Source organism: Plecotus auritus, assembly GCF_963455305.1.
Source record: "Plecotus auritus genome assembly, chromosome: 9".
NCBI classification, from domain to species: domain Eukaryota; kingdom Metazoa; phylum Chordata; class Mammalia; order Chiroptera; family Vespertilionidae; genus Plecotus; species Plecotus auritus.
In genome coordinates, this window is record NC_137783.1 from 138,455,078 (window position 1) to 138,475,814 (window position 20,737).

General features: G+C 45.7%; 1 protein-coding gene across 19 annotated transcripts in view; it reads right to left on the reverse strand.

The window, feature by feature from the left end:
• Nucleotides 1-467: 467 nt before the first annotated feature.
• The window catches only part of ATG13 (autophagy related 13), a 33,929-nt gene continuing 13,659 nt past the window's right edge, over nucleotides 468-20,737 (reverse strand). For 4 of the 19 annotated variants that reach the window (XM_080643121.1, XM_080643133.1, XM_080643132.1 and 1 more), the window contains 13 exons: nucleotides 20,045-20,185; nucleotides 17,791-17,831; nucleotides 16,969-17,065; nucleotides 16,535-16,633; nucleotides 14,849-14,942; nucleotides 11,895-11,993; nucleotides 11,033-11,143; nucleotides 10,293-10,429; nucleotides 7,972-8,086; nucleotides 5,481-5,558; nucleotides 5,182-5,298; nucleotides 4,545-4,673; nucleotides 468-2,710 (listed from right to left, as the gene is read on the reverse strand). In XM_080643121.1, the coding sequence (XP_080499247.1) occupies nucleotides 2,633-2,710; nucleotides 4,545-4,673; nucleotides 5,182-5,298; nucleotides 5,481-5,558; nucleotides 7,972-8,086; nucleotides 10,293-10,429; nucleotides 11,033-11,143; nucleotides 11,895-11,993; nucleotides 14,849-14,942; nucleotides 16,535-16,633; nucleotides 16,969-17,065; nucleotides 17,791-17,831; nucleotides 20,045-20,185 (1,336 nt within the window). In that variant the 3' untranslated portion in view covers nucleotides 468-2,632. The remainder of the gene's footprint in view (nucleotides 2,711-4,544; nucleotides 4,674-5,181; nucleotides 5,299-5,480; nucleotides 5,559-7,971; nucleotides 8,087-10,292; nucleotides 10,430-11,032; nucleotides 11,144-11,894; nucleotides 11,994-14,848; nucleotides 14,943-16,534; nucleotides 16,634-16,968; nucleotides 17,066-17,790; nucleotides 17,832-20,044; nucleotides 20,186-20,737) is intronic. The other 15 variants (XM_080643138.1, XM_080643136.1, XM_080643137.1 and 12 more) reach the window with 6 other exon arrangements.

The window sequence follows — 20,737 nt, forward strand, 5'->3', positions numbered from 1 at the left end:
CCCTGCTGGCTTCTGCTAGAAACATGAAAGACTGTCTGTTGTCTTTCCCTTCAAGCCAGAAGCCAGCCATTGCCTCCAGGCCAGGCTGCATGGTGAACGATGTATTGCAGGGGGAATAGAGCTGATGAGACTGGCCTACATTTTATGGAGATTCTACTGTGGGTGTGCTTAATATGCACATCTACTTCATACACATCATCTCACTGAATATTCACATACAAGCCCCGAAATGGGAACATTACAACCCAGGAAAAGGAGGCTCTAAGAACTTTCCTGACCAGCCCAAGCTTGTACAGCTGATAGGTGGCCACATGCCCAAAGTCAAAACAGCTGTGACTGAGAAGCCTCTCTGAGCGTTACATGGCACCATTCTTCCCCTCCCGTGGAGCCTATGGTTGACCGTGGCCTGCACAGAAGTGGGAGGCAGTGGGGCTAGAATTTTAGACAACTTGCAGGACAGGAAGCTGTAAAGTACAGAAAAAAATTTATTGGAAATCTCTTGAATACATTTTAAAGTATAACTCAGTATTTCCAAACAAGGTAGGCTGGAGGAGGGGAGGGACTCTGCCCCCTGGAGACAGATGACTGGTCCCAGCCCCGCCCCCTGTGCTGCAGAAGTCGGTCTAGGGGCTCATACCTTTCATTGTACAGGGCTGAGGGGCAAGGGCCAGCCTCCCTGGCTCAGCGCAAAGTCAGGGCTCAGCCTCCTTGGCCTCTCACTGATGGGGTTCTGAAGAAAGGTTGCTGCCTGCACAGGCCAACAATTAGGACAAGGCCAAAGGCTTTGACTCGGTCTGTGCACTCAGGACTTTCCACACTTGGCCTCAAAAGGGCAGTGGCTGAGACATTGGGGCAGGCTGGTGGGGAGGAAGGCAAGAGATAACTTGCAATGGGCCTCCACCCTTCTCAGCACTGGGCCATGAGGATAATCCACTGGGCTGTGGATTGGTTTAGCAGGCCCTGGGTGTGCTCTGGCCCAAAGATAGGAGGGCCAAGTTGGACACCACTGCTGGGAACATTTCTTTGTGGCAGAGAACACATGCACAGGGGCAGGGCTCAGCCTAACAGAGACAGCATCAGAGCCCACTCAAGCCCTCAGAGATAGCTTTGTCGGTGGGAACAGTATCACATGCATTTACTACAAGCAACTGAGGGTCATGTGCTCCAGCTGCTGCCAATCAATACCCCTAGGAGGAAAGGGGCAGGCCTGGGTTTCCACGGCCAAGACTACCAGTTAGGCTGGAAGAGGGACAGCCTAGGAGGGTGAGGCCAGGCACTTGACTTGCCCAAGTAACAATACCTGAAGGGGTAGGTCAACCATGTGCCAGCTTTAGTTTCTCAACAAGGAACCAGTAAACCTCAGGGCAGGGTACAGACCGTGGGATTAAAGGAGGGTGGTGGCCAGGCCCAGGTGAAAGAAGAAAAGGGCCCATAACGCAGCCCTGAGAAACAGAAGCAAGTGCCCCAGGAGGGGCCTGTCTGGACTTCCCCAGGCCCACCACATAATGCCCTTGGGCACGATGTGCAGCACAACTCCAGGGGGTCACCACATATAGCACACACGGCTTCCTCGGCTGCCAGAACAAGCCAGTCACTGCAGGCGCCGTGAGAGATCCCAGGCTCTCACCAGGAACATGTAGGTGTCCAAGGTAAAGCCTGTTGTCAGTGCAAATGCAGCCAGTCTGGGAAGTGTGTTGCCCTCACCAGCCCTGTTCTTAGCTCCCACCTTCTGTATGTGGGAAGGAAGACCCCCAGAGCAGCAACCTAGAATCTGGGGAACCTCCACAGGAACAGGCCCTGCCCCAGGAAGAGGCCCTTCACCTTCCCCAAGAGAAAACATCTAACCTCAAACATAATTTCTCTATAAAATATCTGACTTCTCTGAAAGTAATAAATATTTACCATATACCATATTCTATAACCAAGGAGCAGCAACAGGGGAGGGAAGGGAAGAGAACTGCTGTGACTCCAACCCTAGAGACACAGGATTTGGTTTCCATGTAGCTGAGGAGCTGAGCACAGGCAGCCGCCAGGGCTGCTCAGACCCTCTGCTGGGGGTGGCACAACCTTCCAGGGTGGGAATGGCTGACTTTCGATTCTCATCTTGGGCAGAAGGCCTGTCATATTGCCAAAAGTACAGGGGCAGAGGGAGGGAGAGAGGAAGATACCAGAACCAAAGGAGACAACACAGAGCCTGAGGAGCCCTTCCTCCCAGCACTGCCTCCTTCCTCTCCTCTCTCTGCCTCCACACCAATCTCTGGGCCACCAGCTGGAATGTCAAATGGTTGGTGGTAACAGCGACAGGCGAGGGGCCAGTTGCAGGAAGAACGGGGAGCCGCCTTTGTGGACAGAAGCAGCAGGCCCTGCAGAGGGCCCTTTTGTTACAAAAACTCACCCCATCTCCAAGGCCAGAGGTTGAGTCCTCTTAAATGCTCTAACAGGGCCTGAATACTGCCATGAAATCTCCAGGAGGGGCAAGAGCAGGGACTTCTGGGTCCCCATGGCAGAAACCAGCCTCCCCTCCACCTGGCTTGGAGCAGGACGAGGAATGGGAACAGCTGATGAATGGGAGGCTCTCTGTCTCCTGGGACCACAAGAAGGGGAGGCCGCTGGTACTCGAGGACACCAACTTTTACTGCAGAGTTTCCACAAAGGCATCAAATTCTCGGACGTTCTTCTCATGCACAGCCAGCTTCTCTGGTAGCGAGTCCTGTGCCAGAAGGGGAAAGAAGGGCTGCTCATTCAGGGAGGGCCTTGAAGAGATAGCCAGCTCCATCACCCTGGGCTGAGGAAGGGGGCATAGTTTAGCAGTGCTGGACCAGGAGAGCAGGATTCAGGGCGACTGAGCAGGCAGCGGACAAAGGGCTTCAAAGGGTTCTGTGGGGCTCGGGAGGGAGGTTGACACAACAGCCTAGGGAATCGAAGTAACCCCACACTTAATGATATAGAAAAGGACCACACCACTCATACGATGACAAAAATTAAACCTGAAATATCTTTGGCACAGATTAGACTGATACTAGAATTGAACAGTAGGTTTACAGTGCTCAAAATTAAGAAAGAGTTACTAAAGGTTCTTCACACACTGTGCAGGACATCAAAATGCCCTGGGACACATGAACAAGGCAGTCGCACCACACTCCTAACAGACTCCAACTGAGCAGGTCTGCAGTGAGGCCTAGGCACCTGCATCTTGACACCAGCAGAGGAGGGGTTAGAGAGGGTTGGAAGAGAATAAAAGAGAAAACAGAGCCAAGAGGAGTTAAATTTAACTGCCTGCAGGTATCAACTATTAAAAAAAAAAAATCTGACCCTAATCTTGTGGTCTATCTCCATTGAAGAATTTGCATGTGAAGAGTTTAAATGATCAGATTTCCTGACAGGCACCAGGTACTTGGAAGAGGTGGGACAATCTCCTACCTCAGAATTTATAAAGTGGCCCAGACACACCAGACAGCCCAGGCAGCTTTGGAAGGACTGGCTGCCACACCACTTTGAGAGGCTTCCTGGGCAGTGCCTCCCACCACATTTCAAGTGTGTGTGTGAGGGGTGGGGGGGGGGGGGGGGGGAGGGATGGTGGACGCGGGTTCCACTGGCTAAAATCAGAAGCCAGACTCTGGGATCAAAGCTTTGTTTTGCAAGCTCAATCTGACCTTGGGCAAGTCATTTGGTCACAGTGTCAGTTTTCTCATCTGTAAAATGAGATAAGACAGCCTACCTCTTAGGTTGTTGAAGAATGGTATAAGGCACTTAGAAAAATGCTTGGCACCTAAGCCTTGATAAGTGTTAATAATAATTACATTATTACTGCATTGTCATTACTACTGAGCATACGTTTTTGTTTATAGCAAAACAAGGGCAGCGATTCCTAGATTCCTATTCTAGAGTCATCCCTGTAATTTCAATGTTGGAGGAGATATCCCACTTCAGGCAGAGGAACCCTGACATCTTGTGGCACTGGACACCCAAAGCGTGTGGCGGTCCAGGGCACTCCCTGGCATTGCAAGGCAGGAAACAGAATCCCTAGATCAGATGTGGTAATGACAGTATCAGGACATCTGGCTAAACAGAAGCACTACTAGCTGAGGAATGGCTCTCTAAGGAGAGAGCAAGAGCACCAATGCTCAGGACCTTAGGATTCTTCTGCCCTGTTCACCTGGCATGTGCCTGGCAAGCTGAACAGTTGAAGGTGAGAGCTGTTGGAGCAGCGTGGCTCATTGGCATCAGCAAGAAGACACCAAGCTCGGAACAGGAGTGTGTAAGAAATGCTGAGCCCGTGCAAAAGGAGGAAGTGAGTGCAAGCAAATTCAAGATAATGACTGCCGGGCATAATGCAAATCTCAAGTGCAATCAAAAGAAGATAATGAAGAAAAAAAAAAGAAGATAATGGTCTAACAGTGTCTCTTTCCTATTACAGGGAAGATGGGAGGTGTGGGAGAGGGGGTAATAACAGGAAGAAACTTTCAGGTCTGTGGAGCAGAAATGACATCAAGGGGGAAGGAAGGTCAGAGGATGAAATGGGGTCGGGGAAGGGGTTTCCATACCAAGTCCTCAGCCATGGACTGTGCCCCGATATCTATGGAGAGGCTGCTCAGCTGAGGGGGGTTCTGAAATTCTCGATAGAAGGTCCCCAAGTCCATCGGAAGAATGTCATCTTTAGAAAATGCCGGTTTCTTAAAAAATAAGACCAGACTCAGTTTAGCTTACCATGGACCATAGAGGAAAATCAGAAATGAACAACCCTCTTTCCTTCCAGTAAATTATCAAAGAAAAGGTTGCTCCAGGTTATCTTAGAGGGAGAAGTCCCACACCTTTTCTCTTCTGGACAGCTGAATTCTAATCCTGCTATCTTTCCCCTTCCCTGGTTAGAGTTATGTCACCTTCCATTAAATTCCTTTCCTTAGCACAGGGCTATCCATTCAGGCATGAATAGAACCTACTGGGAAATCTCCATTTAGAGCTGAATTGCATTATGTCAATCAAAGACATGGCACAAAATGTCTTCTTGTTCTTTGGCCTCCAAACATCTTCAAGCAGGCTAAGAGGGCAGGTTTCCCACATACACTGCCCAGTGGGGGCCCATCTGCTCCCTGTGAAGGAGGTCCCCTTAGAGTGCAAAGGATGCCTCTAGGTTTATCTCCCCTGCGGCAGCCAAGGTCAAGGAAGGTGAAGGCAACTTACGAAGTCGATCATGACAAAGTCATCATGGGTATTGCCACTGCTGCCACCGCTGGAGCCATCAGAGTGCAGGCTGCCCTGGAGAGGAGATTCAGTCTCTGGGGAATCTGGAGGATTCACCTGGTTCAGGATAAAGCAGAGGAAGGGGCTGGTTCTGTGCACTCGGGGCAAGTTACTGTTAACAATGGAGGGTTCTGTAAGAGAGCAATGCTGACTCGGGCAGGGCTGATGGTCTGGGAACAGTGGTGTGCCCAGGAAGGACAATGACTCCCATACCATCTCATTGGAAACTTTAGACTCACCATGGGATCAGCATCCTCCAGTTCTAAATTCTTGGGAGCAAACATGGCAAAGGGTATGTCCAAACTCGTCAATGTCACCTGAAAAGACACAGGAGAAAGTATTAGTGCCTGCACCTCACCCAGCTTCCATGTTTCCCTAGAAGCTGCCAGAAGCCTGGAGGCCCACAAGTTCGCACCAGGTTGACCGCACTGCCCCTCAGGTTCAGGTTGGAAATCCCCCAATTTCCACCACCTCCCATCACAGGCCCACAGCATAAGCAGGGGTTAGGTCTTCCCAAGACCTCAGGACGTCAGCTTTGGAAGCTTGACCCACAGTAACTCAGTGACAACTGTTCAATGGCAGAGCCAAAGAGGAACCTCCTACTGAGTTAGGCCGAGGTGTTAAGGGCAGAGATAGAATATTGGGGACTAGTTTTAGTTATCCTATATAATAAAAGGCTAATATGCAAATTGACTGAGCCACGGACTACTGGTCACTATGATGCACACTGACCACCAGGGGGCAGACGCTCAATGCAGGAGCTGCCCCCTGGTACTCAGTGTGCTCCCACAGGGGGAGAAACACTCAGCCAGAAGCGGGGCTCACAGCAGGCAAGTGCAGCGGCCAGTAGTGGTGGCGGGAGCCTCTCCCACCTCAACAGCAGCACTAAGGATGCCTGACTGACAGCTTAGGCCCGCTCCCCAAGGGCTCCCAGACTACGAGAGGGCGCAGGCTGGGCTGAGGGACCCCCCTGAGTGCATGTATTTTGTGCAACAGACCTCTAGTAAGAAAATAAGAAATATTAACCATGCTCTGTTAACTGTGATTGTTTTGTTCTGACTAAAGAAAGCACATTCTAATCTCGTTGGGAGTTGTATGCCCTGGGACTGGGAGTCAACCTTGCCCCAGGGAGTCAACCTTGGACCTGGGAGTCAACCCTGGAATTCAGTCCATTCTCATTCAAGAACTTCCTATTATGAAAAGATTAACAACCTTGTTGTCCGAACAACAGAGTCCCGTCCCAGCTTGCTTTGCCTATTTCCCCACTCACTCTTATTCCTTTTGCCCATATAATAATCTTTGTCCCACCCAATATAAGCAGCTGACTTAAGGGAGGGGGGGGTGTGCAGAGCAGATTTTCGTCGATGATCCGCTGCCCTCCAATACAGCCAGCATTATTGGAATAAATGCTCATGTATAATTCAACCGTGTCTCCACTTAATTGGCTCAAGTAGTGACAGGCATGTAGGACCAATGGTTGTCCAGTTTCAGAGGCAGATACTTAAGTGCACTGTGTTTGTACTGAATGGTGTCTAGCCTCCCTCTACTATGGGAGGCTTAAAAGATCACAGAACAATATGTTGTAGGAAGTCTTAGACAGACGTGAGCAGAGGAGGGATACAGAAGGTCATCAGGGTGGAAAACCCCAGGTACCTAGCAATGGACAATCAATTGTAGGGTGGGACCCTTACCCCCAAGGTGACTTTTCCTCCCCTAGCATATTGCTGGTCTGGAGGTTTGGACCCCCTGACCTTTCCTCCCTAGAGATAACATCTAGGCCTCAGCTGTATTTTAACTCCAGGCCCAGATAAGCAACAAAACCAGCCACAGAGGACGTGGGGACCAGCATCACTGAATAATGACACCCGCCCCTGCACAGTGTGGCTCAGTGGTAGAACACCAACCTATGAACCATGAGGTCACGATTCGAGATTCCTGGTAAGGGCACATGCCTGGGTAGTGGGCTTAATTCCCAGCAGGAAGCATGCAAGAGGCAGCCAATCAATGATTCTCTCTCATCATTGATGTTTCTCTCCCTCTCCCTTCCTCTCTAAAGTCAATAAAATATATATATATATTTTTTAAATGAGCCCCCCTCCCCCCCCCGGCCGCCACCTTGGTTTGGACAATCAATCAGTGGAAACCACAACCCTGAATGGACACCTGGAAAGCTACTGAATATTTTATTGAGATCTTCCCCTGGGCCCTCCCCTAAAATCTCCACCCTTAAAACTCCTAGGACTGAAGGAACACAGTGCACAGCCGCTGGGGCCTTTCCCTTTCTCTTCCGCCCCCCATGCACGTTACCATTGGCTTCCTCACTCCCAAGCTCCAAGGGCCCTTCCTTTATCTCCATAATTTGTTTCCTAAGCCCATTTTCTACTAAAAACGACTTATTTTTCTACCTCTGTAATTTACCCAATAAATGTTCTCTTATAGTTTGGGTCTTGGCTCTGAATTCTTTCCTAGCCAGAACCCAAGTACCGAGGTTGCTGAACCCAGGCTTGGTCTGACACCACCAGTCAGACAACTGGTGCTGTGCCTACCACCTACAATAGTTCTTAACTTCCGGAGGGTATCACAGGTTATTAACACCCTTCACAAAAATTCTCACACACACATATACAATTCAAACATAATGTCAGTGGCTGCACAAATCCCAAGTTAACAGACCCGCCTGTAAGGCCTCACTCAGACGTGGCTCACAGGTGGCAATGGCAGAAAAATCACCTGGTTGATGGGTTTGTTGACAAAAGCCCCCACTTTTCGGGCAAAGATGGTCTCCAAGACATCATGGGGAGAGGCCCGTCCCTCACTACTGTTCGATACGGTTTCAGTGTCCTCGCTGGAAAAGAAATGTAATGTTGGTACTCATTCCCAGCCCACAGCAGAGCCTCCTTGGTTCCCCATGAATCCACCCTCTGTGGGCTGCAGCCTAGGGTGGGAATTGCCCCACCCACCCACTCAGTGGGAAACGGCACTATGTGGTCTGGCCACTTTCACTGTCACCCTGCCTTCTAAGGTGAGAGCAGAGGGAAACATTTCCTGGAACAACTAAAACTATGCATATGTGAACAAAATTCAGTGTTACAATTGTGTAAAGCTTCTATGAAATACCAATAAGCTTCAGTCACCATGCATATAGCAATCATACATATAGGCAAACAGCTCCCCAAAATTGTAATTTAAATATTAATTACAGAGAACAGATTCAAGATTTTAGCTGCTTTCCATCTCTTTATTTTTGTTTTGCTTAGTTATCTAAAAATACAATAAGATGGTATAGCACAATGTTGAAGTTTAAACCTTACCTCACAAGGAACATTATTCCAAGTCAAGAGTCTCAAATTTAACTGTCTATAGAGCCAGAGCTTTTTAACCCACGACAAATCCCCGGAGCTGGGGTCCTTGGTGCTCCTTATCCTGCCCTTCCTGCACCCCGAAACATCCCTCCGGTCAAGGATACATTCAGTATCGCTGTTCCCACTGACCCCTCTGCAGCCCTCCAGTCTGATGCTGGGTCCTGGATGAGTGGGCGCTCCAAGCAGAGAAACAAGGACCCATATTGTGGCTGCCAGACCAGCAGCCGCAGCCCTGCGAGCAGCAGAGGCTAGGAAAGCTCTTTTGACCAAAAGCAGGGGTTCAAGGTGGGGCGAGGGCTGTAAACTCCAAGTGGCCTCTGGCTCCAGCCAACAGGAGGACTTAGGAAAGGCCTGTGCTCTGCATTTAAAAACCTCCTGTACAGCCCTAACCAGTTTGGCTCAGTGGATAGAGCTTCGGCCTGCGGACTGAAGGGTCCCAGGTTTGATTCCGATCAAGGGCATGTACCTTGGTTGCGGGCACATCCCCAGTGGGAGGTGTGCAGGAGGCAGCTGATCGATGTTTCTCTCTCATCGATGTTTCTAGCTCTCTATTCCTCTCCCTTCCTCTCTGTAAAAAATCAATAAAATATATTAAAAAAAAACAACAAAAAAAAAAACCCTCCTGTACAGGGTCCTGTCTTTAATCCCAGGAGTCGAGGCTCAAAAACTAGAGTGTAAAAGGACTAACAGGATCTTCCTTTGATTATCTAACAGGGAGAGGGATAAGAGGATGGAAGTTTGGGAAGTCAGGAATGAAAGTAATTCTTCCTGATGGATGGTGCAAAAATTTGACCTTCCCAAACAATTCCCTTCCCACCACTCTACCGTGGGAATGAAAAAAACAAAACAAAAACCAGGAATTTCTATTACCCAAAAGTTCATTTAGGATGTGGCAGGGCAATCAACGTCATTACCTCTGGGGACTTCCAGTCAAGGGAGGGCAGGTCAGATCAAGACAGCCTCATCTCCCCACGGGAGAGCTCCGCGTGTCATGGAAAGAGTGAGCAGGACTTAAGTCCGAGGAGCCTAGCGAGGCTTGTGCCAGCCACTTTGCAAGCTAACTGCTCTTAGGCAAGTTACTTAATTCTTCTGAAACCCTCTCCTCTTTTCAAAGGAGGTAACAGTGGGGATCTTTTAAGGTGGGATTATGAAAACTTTCATTTCCTATCTAATCAATGTATCATTTAAATTTCACAGAATGTATCAACTGCTGCAACTGAGAAAAGACAAAAGATTTTTTTTAAATATTTAATGAGAAAAAATAGTTTTCTAAATGATCTCCATGAAGCACTCACGTAGCAGAAAAAGAAAAGCAATACTGACCACCATCACAGATGCACATGGCTCAGATTCACGGTAAACACCCTGTCTGGTCCTCAGGAAACAATAAAGACCGAATCCACGAAAATAAATCTTGGGTAAAAGAAAAACATCTGAAAACCCCCCTCACTGGATGAAGGTGGTAAGAGCCAAGCCCCTTCTGTTTACTGTTAGTAGTGAAGCATGGCCAACTTCCTTACATACCAGCTGCAATACAAGATTCTTATCGGGAACTTAAAGGAATGCATACTTGGGGCCCAGAAGCCAAGCCTGAGCCAATGCTGAAAGCCACTTTCTACCAAAGAAAGTTTCAGAGAAGACCTGTCCCTCCCTGGCCTGAGCATCAGCAGAGGCAAGGCAGGAACTCACCTGCTAGAAGGTGTGGCAGCACAGTGGGCCCCGTCAGAAGGGGTGTAGGTTGCCAATCTCTCCTGATCAGCCTGGGCACCGTGGGCAGGCTGGTTGGGAGCAAGAGGTACCCCACCTTCCTTCCCTGGAACCAGGAGCTTTAGGGGAAAACGGAAAAATACAGTGAATTGTGGCAGCCTCAGGCAGAAGACACTCATGGCCTAGCACAGCCTTGGGCAAACTACGGCCTGCGGGCCGGATCCGGCTGTTCTATCCGGTTCTCTTGCTCTCCCCTCCGCTCCTTTACTTTGAATTTATATTAGTTCACACAAACACTCCATCCACGCTTTTGTTCCGGCCCTCCGGTCCAGTTTAAGAACCCATTGTGGCCCTCGAGTCAAAAAGTTTGCCCACCCCTGGCCTAGCATGATAGTATCTGTGTCTGAGTTTCTCCATCACCAATGCTGCCCTCTACTGAGCAGGAAACCCTGGCTCTTTATCCTCCCTGGTACTCAGTTAATGGGAGACATGCAGGGCAATGACTACAGAAGGAAAAGGAAAGAGGGAGAAGCTCTTCTTTCTTTTCTGAAGTTTAAGAGGCCCCTTCCTCTCAGAGACACATTAGTTCTCCTAAGTCACAGAAGAGCTTTGCTTCCAAACACTTAGAAGAATGAAACTGGTATCTCAAGAAGCCCCGCAACTGCCTCAGGGCAGGGAGGCAGCAAGGGAACTCCCAGGGTCTGCCCCATCTTTAAAGATACCTGATGAGGATGTGTGGTGTTTAAGCCAGCTGCAAACACTACTGGATAAGCCAGGTCAGCTGATCCAACGCCCAGGGCAGCAGGCTGATAGGAAAGGCGAGAGCTTGAGAGCTAAGCAAGAGAAAAACAAAGAAGGGCAGAGGAAAAGAGGAGGAAAAAACGGGCAATCCTGGAGCGTGACTAATGATCAAGATCAGAAGAAAGGGAAGGAATGGATCCCAGCCTACATCCTCAGGGTACGAGGGGCCTGATGTAAGGGTTAAGGACAGACCAGGACATTTCTTTTTAGATGAAAAAAAAAAAAAAAAAAAAAAAACAGACTTGTTTGCAGTAGACTGAGGTTCCAAGCTCTGTGGCCTTACAAAGGCCTCAATGACTCCCTTGCCACACCCTTTTCTCAGCTGTTTCTGTGTCCAGCCCAGCAGGTCTGTGGAGCACAAGCTGGGGCAGAACTTGTAGCCAAAGTCATCAGTTTTTCTCAGGTCATTCTATTTTCTCCTTCGTCCTTGAGGTCCCTTCGGAACAGAAGGTGTTTCTCTAATCACACCCTCCCCTCACCTCTGGGCATGGGAGGGTTCCTATTTTTGTTGAAAAAGAAAGAATACCACTCTTGGATTGTTTATTTGGAAAGAAGATATAAATAACTCCATGTATTTTTCACATCATTGGGAGGGGGCAACTGAAAAACCCTATTTTGGGCTGCTCTTGCTATGGCTATGTCCTGTTAAAAATCAATTACCAAGCCTCAAAATAACCCACAGAACACTTGGGGACATTTAAATAGCGATATCCTGTACTTTATTTACAGTTTTTAAATAAAAAGATGCCATCTAATTTATCCCCTTCTTCCCAGTGGACTCACTTGATGGGAAAAGGCCAGTCCTGCCATGGGGACCCTCAGGGTATCCGTCACCACAGGAGTAGGGGTCTGAAAATGTGCCTTTGTAACAGTAAACACACACTGTGCACAGATACAAACAGAGACAGGAGAAACAAGAGAAGAAAAAAGAAAAGGGACTTGAGAAAGAAGTGAAAAAACTCCAAAGGGGCAGTAGCAACAGAGGCTAAAATGCACAATGGAGGTCAGGCGTGAAGCGGGGAGAAAGCTGCATGACTGCCTTCCCAAAAGGACGGCTGGAACCATCTGAGGAGATGTTTACCCAGGGTGCTCCATTGCATGCGTGTCTCCCTGATGAGCAGGTGGAAAACACAGCTGAGTCAAGCTGGAATGACTTGGCAAAACAGAGAACCCTGCACCAAGCATTAGTCTGTCTTTAGTCAAGAGGATATCAGAGATCGGCCGCCAATAGGAAGGGCCCAAGAGCAGCCAAATGGTGTACTCAGGGTGAACAAGGAACAGGTTAAAATGTTAGAATGACTTTTTCTGGGGACTCAGAATCTTCAGAGACAGGTTTAAAAAGTTGACCTTTGAGCGGGGGGAAAGTTGACCCTTGTTGATGGAAACTTTAAAATACCCAGTTACCCAGCTGCACTTTCCTACATCATTCCAGGGAAGATGAGTTAGAATGTACAGATGTAGGCATAGGGCTGAGTGTGTGTGTGCATGTGTATTCTTATTCTTATATTTGGGTCTTGCTGTTCCATCTTTAATGAGTCTCACCAACTAGCTATTTAATGCTTAGAATTGAAAGTAGGACCTTAAGTCACAATAGCAGGTTCAGGATCACAACTGATAACTATTTCTTGGCTCAAATGACAACATGATCCTTATTTTGTTGGTGAAACAAACATTACATTAACATGTATTTATTGGACTTTAGCAAAAGCTCAAATAGAAGTTGTTGAACAATTATGCAATTCCCTAAGTTAAACCAAGGAAGAAACTATTTCAGTATTTACAGGAATGAGGAAACCTGATGGCAAATGATTTTTCTCTCTCTCTGTTCAAAATGAGTATTTCTACACCAAATTGCACCAACCTTGATTAGAGGTGTTCAGGGATAGGAATAGGGCTCACGCATGGGGTGCTCAGTATTGATAAGATCTTGATGTGATCTACTTTTAAACTGTGACAAGACACAACAGGCAACTGATACCATGAAAAAAGATAGGTTCTCCTTACACAGGTCAACAAACTTTTATGCAAACATCCCGTGCAGAAACGACTTAACTTCCCTTTATTTTTGGAGCTGGGTGAAATTCCCTATCAGACAGACAAACTGATTTGTTCATGCCCAGCTTCACATCCCTCATATCTCCCAAGTCACAACTTTATTGTTTATGAATTTATCACTTATAAAACAAAACTTCAAAGAACATTAAACTTGACATATTCACATTTCATTATCTAAAAAGTAATCTGCTTCCATTAATGTGCACTATTAAGAAAGTGGGCTTTCCTCTCCTTTTTTGGTCAGTATTGCTCTATGTCAGTAAGCATACCAGAAGCTACCCCCAGAGCACTCATGCCTACATAGATTGATGTGTAGAGAGGAATAATAATATCCCCAAACCAAATCATCTAGGCAACTTTATAATAAGGCCCCTCTTTAACTCTAAATTGGGACAACAGAAATAAGTGACTCGTGGATTCTGTAATGTCCTTCACACACATTAAATTAGCTTTTGTGCCTAACTTCTACTTCTGGAACAGCTTAGAAACATAATTCTAATCCAATATCTCCTAACAACCCAGGATGGACTTAAATTTTTTCTTAGTTTAAAAACCAAAGAAAATAAACACTTATGGATAGTTAAATTAGTTTGTTGGGCCCCCAAAATAAGATGGTGATTATTTGGGCCCAGTTTAAAGGAAAGTAGAACTGAATTGGTCTAGAAGAAACTGTCTAATGTGAAAGTCAAAAGATACGGAAAAGAGATGCTGGGCAGGCAAAGCAGGGATCTGCAGGCAATGAATGAGGCAGAAGATGAAAGACTTGGGATGGAAGGAAAGAAATGTGCCCTGAAATTCAGCCAGCTGGCAAAAATGATTCCTTAGCGGAAGCAGTCTCAGTTCCATGTACATTACACAACAAGGCCACACAGTTGCTTCCTCTTGGGAATCTGAGAACACTGTTTTAAGTCTTTGTTTTATTGAAATTCAGTTTGACACTGAAGATGGACTCAAGTGGAAAAGTAAATGGTTAAAAATGTTCAGATAAAAAAATGCAGATAGGCAAAAATCTGTCAACTATTAAGAAAAACTACACTGCCAGGCTGGTGTGACTCAGTGGTTGAGCATCGACCCATGAACCAGGAGGTCACAGTTCAATTCCCAGTCAGGGCACATGCCTGGGTTGCCGGCTGGATCCCCAGTAGGGGGTGTGCAGGAGAGGCAGCTGATCAATGATGCTCTCTTATCATATTGGTGTTTCTTTCCCTCTCCCTTCCTCTCTTTGAAATCAATAAAACATTTTATAAATTTAAAAAATTAAAAGAAAAACTGGACTGCTCGTTTCTAACTGGCAAAATGCTAAAATATGCTAAATATTATTGGCTCGTTCTGTACTTCGTTATTGGGAACCATATTTACCACTTCAAACGAGAAGTAGCTCCAAATTAACAAGGTTAGGTTAGAGTATCTCTCTGGTATCAGAATGCATAGGGAATTCTGTGACTGATTTTTCTAGGGAATTTTAAGATGTCCCCGGGAAGGTAAGGTTACATGTAATATGGGTTAAGAATGGTTACTGCAATATTACCTGCTGGATTAAGAAGGCTCTTCTTCACCGTATAAAAGAACCCCTTGAAACAATCACCACCACCACCAACATAAACTCTCTAAATTTTGACACCATTTCCTTAGGCCCATATGTGCCAAATAACTACCACCACCCCAGAACCTGTTCCCCCTACCTGGGATGGAGGTGAGGTGGAGAAAGAGGTGGTACACACTTCTTGAGAATCTTCCACAGAAGGATATGTTACTCCAGTGTCCTCACCAGCGGTTCTATAGTGAGGGGAAAGGAAATTATGAATTTTATGGGGATGGCTATCGATTTTAGAAAGGACACAAAGAGATGCAAGTTTGTTTTTGGCAGAGTTCATAAGAGTTCAGCAAGAGAGCTCTGCTGAGTCCTTCATAATTTCAAACCAAACCGTCTAGGTAACTTTATATTTTTATTATTATTTAATATATATTTTTATTGATATCAGAGAGGAAGGGAGAAGGAGAAAAATATAGAAACATCAATGATGAGAGAGAATCATTGATCAGCTGCCTCCTGCACGCCCCACACTGGGGATTAAGCCTGCAACCTAGGCATGTGCCCTGACCGGGAATCGAACCTTGACCTCTTGGTTCATAGGTCGATGCTCAACCCCTGAGCTATGCCAGCCAGGCCCATCTTTAACTCTAAATTGGGACAACAGAAATAACAGTGATCTGTGGATTCTGTAATGTCTTTCACACACATTAAATTAGCTTTTGTGCCTAACTTTCACTTTCCAGAGAGTAGCATCTAAGAGGTTGACAATGGCTTTTATTTTGTAACCCAAACATCTTACTTGATATATCATTTGAGAATATCTGCTTAAGCCTGGCCAGTGTTGGGATCAAAGAACTGTCAGCAACAGACTACAGTAAAACAAAAGTCTAGACTCCAAAGACAAACTTACCCAATTTCAGAAGTCCTTCACATAAAGACAGTATCCTTCCTGATACACATCTATTCCAACCTCTAGAGAATTCTAGAACTCTTTTCTGGGAACTAGGCCTGAAGATATTTGATTCTCATGAATAACTGAATTGTGCCAATGGTAACCTAAAAACCATTTGATTTGCAAAAGACAGTCCACAAATTACTGCCACTCTTTTTTTTTAATATATATATTTTATTGATATTTCACAGAGAGGAAGGGAGAGGGATAGAGAGCTAGAAACATCGATGAGAGAGAGACATCGATCAGCCGCCTCCTGCACACCCCCCACTGGGGATGTGCCCGCAACCAAGGTACATGCCCTTGACCGGAATCGAACCCGGGACCCCTCAGTCCACAGGCCGACGCTCTATCCACTGAGCCAAACCGGTTTTGGTGCCACTCTTGTCTCTAAGTCAAATCACTACTGTCAAGATTCAACATGTTGCCAAAACCGGTTTGGCTCAGTGGATAGAGCGTCGGCCTGTGGACTGAAAGGTCCCGGGTTCGATTCCGGTCAAGGGCATGTACCTTGGTTGCGAGCACATTCCCAGTGGGAGGTGTGCAGGAGGCGGCTGATCGATGTCTCTCTCTCATCGATGTTTCTAGCTCTCTATCCCTCTCCCTTCCTCTCTGTGAAATATCAATAAAATATATTAAAAAAAAAAAAAAAAGATTCAACATGTTCAAGAATTTTGTGAGACATTCTGTATATCCCAAGTTTGGGTGAACCTTATAGGCAGCAGCAAAAAAGGAAGCTAGCCATTCCATTTCTCTCCATGTGGTGTCTCCATCAGGGCCCCAGGCCCATTAGTGAGTGCTGATAAAGGTGCCCTGTGTACCTGTGCCAGATGGATGCTTCTGCTAGCTGCAGTATGGGAAAGTGCCTTTCACATTCCTCACCTGTAATTGCAGGGGTGCATGGGCGAGGAGCTGGGATAGGGACGGTCCACAAAGTGATCAATGATAATCCCCATGATAGGTGGGGTCCTCTCAAATTGCCTGTAACACAATATGCAGATTGCAGTACTTGTTAGAATGCCTTGCCAGCTCCTTGAAGTCCTCAGAGGGCCCCGCACCTAATATCTATTAGCAGGAACCACCAGACCCTTAACTATAGCATCCCAAAATATAAACCACCATCTCCACATTGTTGATTCTAGGACACGCAATAAGATTTTCCAATGAAACTGGGCTCTCTCTTGATTTTATTCTTCAGAAGGGAACTGATTTCAGCAATGGCAAAGCTGAACAGCAGGCTTAGCTATGGAGTTTGGGCAAAAGAAACATTAATATTTTTGAAAGAGTTCTTTTGGATTCCAATGCTCTTTCCTCACCTTGTGGACATGAATGCCAAGTTAATTCTGTAAGCACAAGAAAGAGTGATAGTGCCCACAGGGGTGCCCACTGTCCCAACACGAACTGTCTGGAAACCTAGGAGAAGAGATAAAGAATTAGTTTCCTCCCCAGAGAATACTGATACTGCCCCCAGTCTCTTTCCTTGAATCATTCAGCCTATACCATCTCTGGCATTATCCATGTAGCATCCTGAGTGCCTCAATTTCATGTGTGTGTTATTTTTTCTTTCAATTACTTCTATATTGATCTAACATTAGCAAGGGAAACAGCACTCTATTTTCAGAGAAAACTACCTTTAAAGAGGTAAAACCTTGTTAATCCTAAAGCTTTAGCAAGTCCGAACCAACCCTGCCTGGACTGTCACATGCCCAAAGAGACAGCAAATGGGCAGCGGGAGTTTGTCACAAACACCTGAAATTTATGAAGTAACTGCACTCCCACTCAAGCTGCCACCCCAGAACTGAGTATGGAAAAGAGCCAGGGCTTTGCAGTTTCCTGATTTTCTCGGTTTCATTTCCAATTTTTCAATTGATGCTCATCAGAAACATTTAACATGCTCATTGTAGAAAATTAGGAAATAGACAATTGTATAAAGAATAAGAAACAATACTGAGTTATTGGAACTTTGGGAAAATTATTCACTCTCTAGTGGCTCTTGGAACCACGTACCTGTCTTTTCCTTACTTGTATCATACATATTAAAATCATAAGCTGCATATTATTACAGGCAGCACCAAAGCCCATCTCTTAAGTCAGGAGAGCTCTTAACACTACAAATGTTTTTCAACCTTAATACATACCTTCTCCTAAGCCATTCAGCTGAACTTCACCAAAATATATCCTGCAGGGAAGAAAGAAAAATATGTTACCAGATTCTTTATTCTAATGGCCTCTAAAGCAAGCACCTAGAAACAAAATAAAACAAACTTTTATTTTCTTATCTACATGAACACCTCTCCTAAAGGAGCAATAATGCTACTACCTTAATTAAGCTGCAGGCAAGGGGGTGTATATGGTGAGAGGACTGGTTAAAAAATGAGAAAAAGAGCCTTGGCTGGCATGGCACACATTGACCCATGCACCAAAGGGTCGTGGGTTCAATTCCTAGTCAAGGTCACGTACCTGGGTTGCAGGTTCGACCCCAGTCACAGTGCACGTGGGAAACAATCAATATGTCTCTCTCTCTCTCTCTCTCTCTCTCTCTCCTCTCTCTTTGCCACCCCTCCCTCCCTTCCACTCTCTCTAAAAAAAATCAATGGAAAAAATATCCTCAGGTAAGGATTAACAACAAAAGAGAGAGAAAAAGAACAATTAAGTGGTATATAAGTTTCTTCTTCCCTCTCTCTACCTGGAAAAATAAACATGGGGAGGGTGCTAGATTAATGCTAAAAAAGTTAGAAAGAAATGACTTAATAACTATTCTCAGGTACTATATTGTTGCAACAGAACTAGTTAAGTCTCTAATCATTAGTCTTTCCATCCTGCTATCCTAATTCCTTTCAAAACCAGCTCTATACATGTAAGCCAAAGGCTAAAAACCAATGGTTGGTCACTAATATGAAAAAAGGTCTTGCCCTAACCGGTTTGGCTCAGTGGATAGAGAATCGGCCTGCGGATTCAAGGGTCCCAGGTTCGATTCCGGTCAAGGACATATACCTTGGTTGCAGGCACGTCCCCAGTAGGGGGTGTGCAGGAGGCAGCTGATTGATGTTTCTCTCTCATTGATGTTTCTAACTCGCTCTCCCTCTCCCTTCCTCTCTGTAAAAAATCAATAAAATATATTAAAAAAGAAAAAAGGATGATTTGGGACTCCTGGCTTTCCATGCTCTGCTCTCACTTTCCTACATATCCTCTACACCACCACTGTGGTCCATCAGACAATGTGATACAGTACATACCTCACCCCCATTTCTATGCGTTGCATCTGTTGTAGTCCCCACCTGGAAAAATTACCTCCCTCACTTCTATCTGCTGAAATTCTCTCTGCCTCAAAGTCTAGCTTGAAGGCCACTTCCTCCATGAAGCCTGTCTTACATCTCCCAGCCAGAACAAATGTTCCCTCTCTATGTTCTCCCAGTACTTTTTTCCTGAGACTGCTATGCAGTTTTCAAGTCCTGCTTTTTATTAAATTACGCATGTACTCATAATGTACTAAACTGTTTTCCCCATTAGATTAGAAACAGCCATAGGGCAGGGCCTCTGTATAGTTCTTCCTTGGACCTAGGACAATGCTTACATTAAAAAAGCACTCAGCCCTAGGAGATTTGGCTCAGTGGATAGAGCGTCGGCCTGGGAACTGAAAGATCCCAGGTTCGATTCCGGTCAAGGGCACATGCTCGGGTTGCAGGCTCGATCCCCCATAGGTGGCAGCCAATCAATGATTCACTCTCATCATTGATGTTTCTTCCTCTTTCCCTCTCCCTTCCTCTCTGAAATCAATAAAATTATATTGTCAAAAAATTAAAATAAAATAAAAACAAATTGAATTAGCAGTTTGTTAGAAAAAAAGTTTTATTTTAATTCTGGAATATAGAAGGCTAGAATCTGCTCAGGCTAGACTGTTTTTATGTGTGTTGTTTTTTTAAAATGTTATTGATTTTAGATAGAGGAAGGAAGAGGAGAGCAACATCATTGAGAGAGAAGCACCAATCAGCTGCCTCCTGCACACACCCTCTTCTGGACATGTGACCTGACCTGGAATCAAATTGGCATCCTCTCAGTGCAGTGCTCAACCAACTGAGCCACACCGGCCAGGGCAGGATAGTCTATTTTTTAAAGTCTTAAGCTCCTTTCCCTGCTCTGAGGTCCTGTAAGTAGAACCTCAAAATCCAATACATAGGAATCATTACTGTGTACAAACAAAAGGACAAAGAACGTGGTAGCTGAGTTCGTAAGAAAAGATGGATAGACAATCATAGTAAAGCTATAGCATCAATTATCCAACCAACCATCTATTCAAAAATTTATCACAGAATATAAATAATCCCTGAATGTGCATCAGACAATGTGCAAAGTGATGAGGCGGACAGTGAGTTAAGGAGATGAGCTGTTTACCTGTATAATATGACATATTCATGTCCTTGTTTCCTGGAGAGTCTATAAGCCGGTGTCACCCTCGTTATAGCCAGGAGAGACTTCAGCAGCAACGACAGTCTGTTGTACACAGTGTAGGAAACTTTTATTTCTTTATCACACCTGTGGAGCACACAGACACTATCAGCACTCTCTCTTCAACTAACATAAAACAAAGAAAAGAAATGCAATGGCTATAGAGATATCAGTTATGTTCCATCTATTGACCAAGCTTAACCGGTTAGCATTATCATAATTTCTGATAGAATATAAACTGCTTTGCAGTCCAAATACACTATTCAGAGTATGACAGCCAACAGAGATGATTGCAAATTACGCACTAGAAATGTATAAAATTAATTATTAACAGATGCTCTGAAGTAAAGGTGTAATTTGTCAGTTTACCAACAGATTGTTGAAATAAGTCAATAAACCAAAGTTGCGCTTTCTCATGTACTGGACACAGGCAGACGGGCAGCAATAGGCACCCAATATGTTTTTCTAGCTTTGAAGCAGTTATCATTCTAAAAAATAAAGCAACACAATTAAAAACAGTAGCCCAGCCAGTATGGCTTAATGGTTGAGCGTCGAACCAGGAGGTCACAGTTTGATTCCCGGTCAGGGAACATGCCCAGGTTGTGGGCTCGATCCCCAGTAGGTGGTGTGCAATAGGCA